Raw genomic sequence first — 3,950 nt, forward strand, 5'->3', positions numbered from 1 at the left:
GCCATAGATGAGAGCTGAGGTCCCTTCCAGCCCCAGGACTACAAACAAAGGATGAGGAGCCTCAATTGACTCAGCTGAATCCCTTCCCGCAGCAGGGGTAAAGGAGCTCTGTCACTGTCCAGGTTTTCTGTCCCATACCAGAAGTAAGGAACGGTGATTCTCATGCCCAATTCTCTCTCTGATAGGAGAAATTGCATTGCTGGAAAGAAGTATCTCTCCAGAGGTGGGAGAGGGGCCACAAGTTATTACTTCAGTCTGTTTCACAGCAGGTTTCCCAGGAGCCCCAGGGACACCTGGAGGGAGCCCAGAGGGGCAGAGAAAGTGGTGCCTTGGGCTGGGCCTCTGCTGCTGAGCTGGGCTGGGCTCCTGGGATGGAGGCAGCTGATGGCAACCAGGCAGTGCTGCTGAGAGACAGCTCTGCCCAGGAGCAGCTCCTCTGCAAAGTGCGGCAGGGCTGAGGGCACTGCCTGCAAGTGCTGAGAGGAGAGGAGTGAGGCAGAGAGACTATAAAGGCAGCCTGGAGTGGGAAGATGCTGAGAGCTCACTGCATGGGAGAGATCTTCACATCCCTGTATATGGTAAGTCCCTGGTTGCAGGACAATGTAACTGGTGTTCCTGGAGGGATCTCCAAAAGCTGCTACATCCCACAGCCTATGGGATTTTCAGGATGACTCTCAGAGTTTCTCTAACATAGAGGATGAGGATGTGCTGCAGAGGAGGACTTCCCTGCTGCACCATCAGAAAGAAAAGGCAATACAGCTGCCTTCCTCTGGGGTTTTGAAGATCAGTGCGCACCTGTGGGTCCCCAGGGCTGTTCTTCAGAGCAGGGTCACTGCACCCCAGTGGGCTGTGCACCAGGGCAGGGACTCTGCCGTCTGACCGGGTCAGCACTCAGCCTGCCCAGGGAGCGCCCTTCAAAGCTGCGGGGAGAACCTGTGGGTGGAAGCAGGGCAGGATCCCTCTGCTGCCCAGAGGGTGCAGCGTGGGTCAGGGCTGCTCAGACTTCTACATCACCCAGAGGACATTTGCAGAGGGTCATTTTAAAGAGGGATGTCAAGGTAGGGGATTGCGTGAAAGGGAAGAAATCTGTGCTTTGAGTTTTTCCACTCTTGATTGGCTGGGTGGGCAGTGCGAGATGGGAATTTATTTCTCTGCTCTGGAGTAGGCAATGAGACCCCAGTTCTCACTAGGACTTGTCTGAGATGCTCCTTAGCCCCTGCACACACAGAGATGCCCCTGGGCAGTGCCCTGCTGCCAGGAGGTGCCTGCAGGGCAGAGCTGAGCACACAGCAGGTGGGATGGCCTCTGTGAGCATGAAAAGGGAGAAGATGTGGGTATCAGGCATCTCCCTGCCATCCCCTGCAGTGCAGATGCTTTCCTTTGAGCAACCCCCTGGTCTCCTCACTCACACAGCAGAGCCTCTGCCCTTAATGGCACAGAGACATGCTCATGATTTACCTTCCCAAGCAGCCTGACCACCAAAGAGAGTTAAAACTCAAGGGTCTCTCTCTGTCTCCCTCTCCTGCCTCCCTTGGCAGGGCTCCTTTGGCATGTTCTCCTCTTCTCCCTAACGCCCTTGTTCTCACTGTTACACTCACTGGTGTGGGGGCGTTGAGGATTCAAGTGCAGCTCAGACACCAACGCTGCGTGTGCTGTCATGCACATATGGCCATGGAGGAGAAGCATCCAGCTCGCACCCTGTTCACCTGTGGGGCTCTGGGTACTGCAGTGTGTGTGGCTGGCAGTGATCTCACCCTCCCTTTAGGACATAACAAATTCAGGACAGTTGACTCTTTCCTTAGGAGGTCCTGCTGGGCTGCAGGCTGCCCTCCCGTAGGGCACAGCTCTCCCAGGGCATCTCTGTGTTTTGCAGGAGCCCCATGGAGAAGACACCTCTGTGCTAAGGCCATTGAGATGCTGCTGGGTGGCTGCATGTGGGCAGCTGTCATGAGCCCTCTGAGTCCCTGGTTGGGAGGGCAGAGCTGAGATCCTCCTCAGGTACGATGAGATGGGGTGAGGGATTTGGAGATCTGCACTTGGAAACTGGATTCCCCTGCTCCCACTACTGGCCTGTTTCTTTTGGGGGAACACCCGAGTGCGATAGTCCTCCAGCTGGAAGAGCTGCCAGCACAGGGCAGCTGAGAGCAGGGCTGATGGACAGAGCGGCTGTCCTCACTCTGCACTAAGGGACAGTCCCTGTGCCCAGTCTCAGCACCCACAAGGTTTCCCTTGCAGTGCAGCAGAAATGCCAGGCATTGCTGCATTCAAACCACTCCTCAGCTGTGCTGGGGCAACTAGAACAGAAGGCACAACCCAAACTCCCCACAGCTCTGCTCTGCAGTCAGGTGAATCGAGAGCCACAACGCTGAGAAGTTTTCTTATATCACAAGCAGATCTAATCTGCGATCACCCCGAGTTCCTATTTACCTACTGCTGTAGGGCAGGACTGAGTCCTGCAGAGGCCCCAGCAGAGCCTCCTGCTCCCTGGGGCACCCTCAGCCAGCACCAACCAGAGCTCACCAAAGGTCTTCTGGAGAAGTGAAAGGCAGTTTGTGGGCTTTCTATAAGAAAGTGAGTAGATTTTTCACAAACCAGTCTGCCCTAACTTCTCCCTTCTTTTACCTCCTTGAACAGATCCCCATGGGCAGAGGGACACAATGTCCAACGGCAGCTCCATCACCCACTTCCTCCTCCTGGCCTTCGCGGACACACGGGAGCTGCAGCTCTTGCACTTCTGGCTCTTCCTGGCCATCTACCTGGCTGCCCTCCTGGGCAATGGCCTCATCATCACCGCCATAGCCTGCGACCACCGCCTCCACACCCCCATGTACTTCTTCCTCCTCAACCTCTCCCTCCTCGACCTGGGCTGCATCTCCACCACTCTCCCCAAAGCCATGGCCAGTTTCCTCTGGGACACCAGGGCTATCTCTTACTTGGGATGTGCTGCCCAGCTCTTTCTGTTTGTATTTTTGATTTCAGCAGAGTATTTTATTCTCACCATCATGGCCTATGACCGATACATTGCCATCTGCAAACCCCTGCACTACGGGACCCTCCTGGGCAGCAGAGCTTGTGTCCACATGGCAGCAGCTGCCTGGGGCAGTGGGTTCTTCTATTCTCTCCTTCACACTGTGAATACATTTTCACTACCACTCTGTGAAAGCAATGCTGTGGACCAGTTCTTCTGTGAAATCCCACAGATCCTCAAGCTCTCCTGCTCACACTCCTACCTCAGGGAAGTTGGGCTTATTGTGGTTAGTGTCTTTGTCATCTTTGGGTGTTTTGTTTTCATTGTGCTGTCCTATGTGCAGATCTTCAGGGCTGTGCTGAGGATCCCTTCACAGCAGGGATGTCACAAAGCCTTTTCCACGTGCCTCCCTCACCTGGCCGTAGTCTCCCTGTTTCTCAGCACTGGCGTGTTTGCTCAATTGAAGCCCCGCTCCATCTCCTCCCCATCCCTGGATCTGGTGGTGGCAGTTCTGTACTCAGTGGTGCCTCCAGCAGTGAACCCCCTCATCTACAGCATGAGGAACCAGGAGCTCAAGGATGCCTTGTGGAAACTGATCCAATGGGTGCTGTTTCACTGACAATAACCTGCCTCCCCTCCTCTGCATGTTTCCCCGAGTTTCTCTTAGGCCACGTTTCCTTTTTTTCTCCTGTGATAATTCTACTTAGGGATAGTTTTCTGGTTTTGTACTCCTGTGGAAGTTTGATCCTGTTGTGTCTGACCCATGCACAACACTATGTCAGATGTGGCCCATCAAATTGTAGCTCTTCAAGAAAAGGGCACCTCCTGGGTGCTGTGCCTGAAGGCTGGGCTCTTCTTCCAAAGTTCATTCCAAGAAAATGTCCAAGGAATTGGTCTTTTAATGTTTCCGGTCTCCTTGTGTTCTCAGTCATTTTGGGGTTAAGCTCATGGTAACGTTGGTTTCCATTGGATAAAATGGTCC

At 54.2% G+C, this 3,950-nt stretch overlaps 1 protein-coding gene across 1 annotated transcript; it reads left to right on the forward strand.

The window, feature by feature from the left end:
• Positions 1-2,657: 2,657 nt before the first annotated feature.
• On the forward strand, positions 2,658-3,587 carry LOC309604094 (olfactory receptor 14A16-like; the record flags this gene model as incomplete). The annotated part of the gene is made up of 1 exon (XM_082339011.1): positions 2,658-3,587. One exon carries the CDS (start codon positions 2,658-2,660, stop codon positions 3,585-3,587), a length of 930 nt encoding a protein of 309 aa, XP_082195137.1.
• Positions 3,588-3,950: the final 363 nt, after the last annotated feature.

The sequence above is a fragment of the Platalea leucorodia genome (assembly GCF_965183815.1).
Source record: "Platalea leucorodia genome assembly, contig: HAP1_HAP1_SCAFFOLD_342, whole genome shotgun sequence".
Classification (NCBI taxonomy): Eukaryota; Metazoa; Chordata; class Aves; order Pelecaniformes; family Threskiornithidae; genus Platalea; species Platalea leucorodia.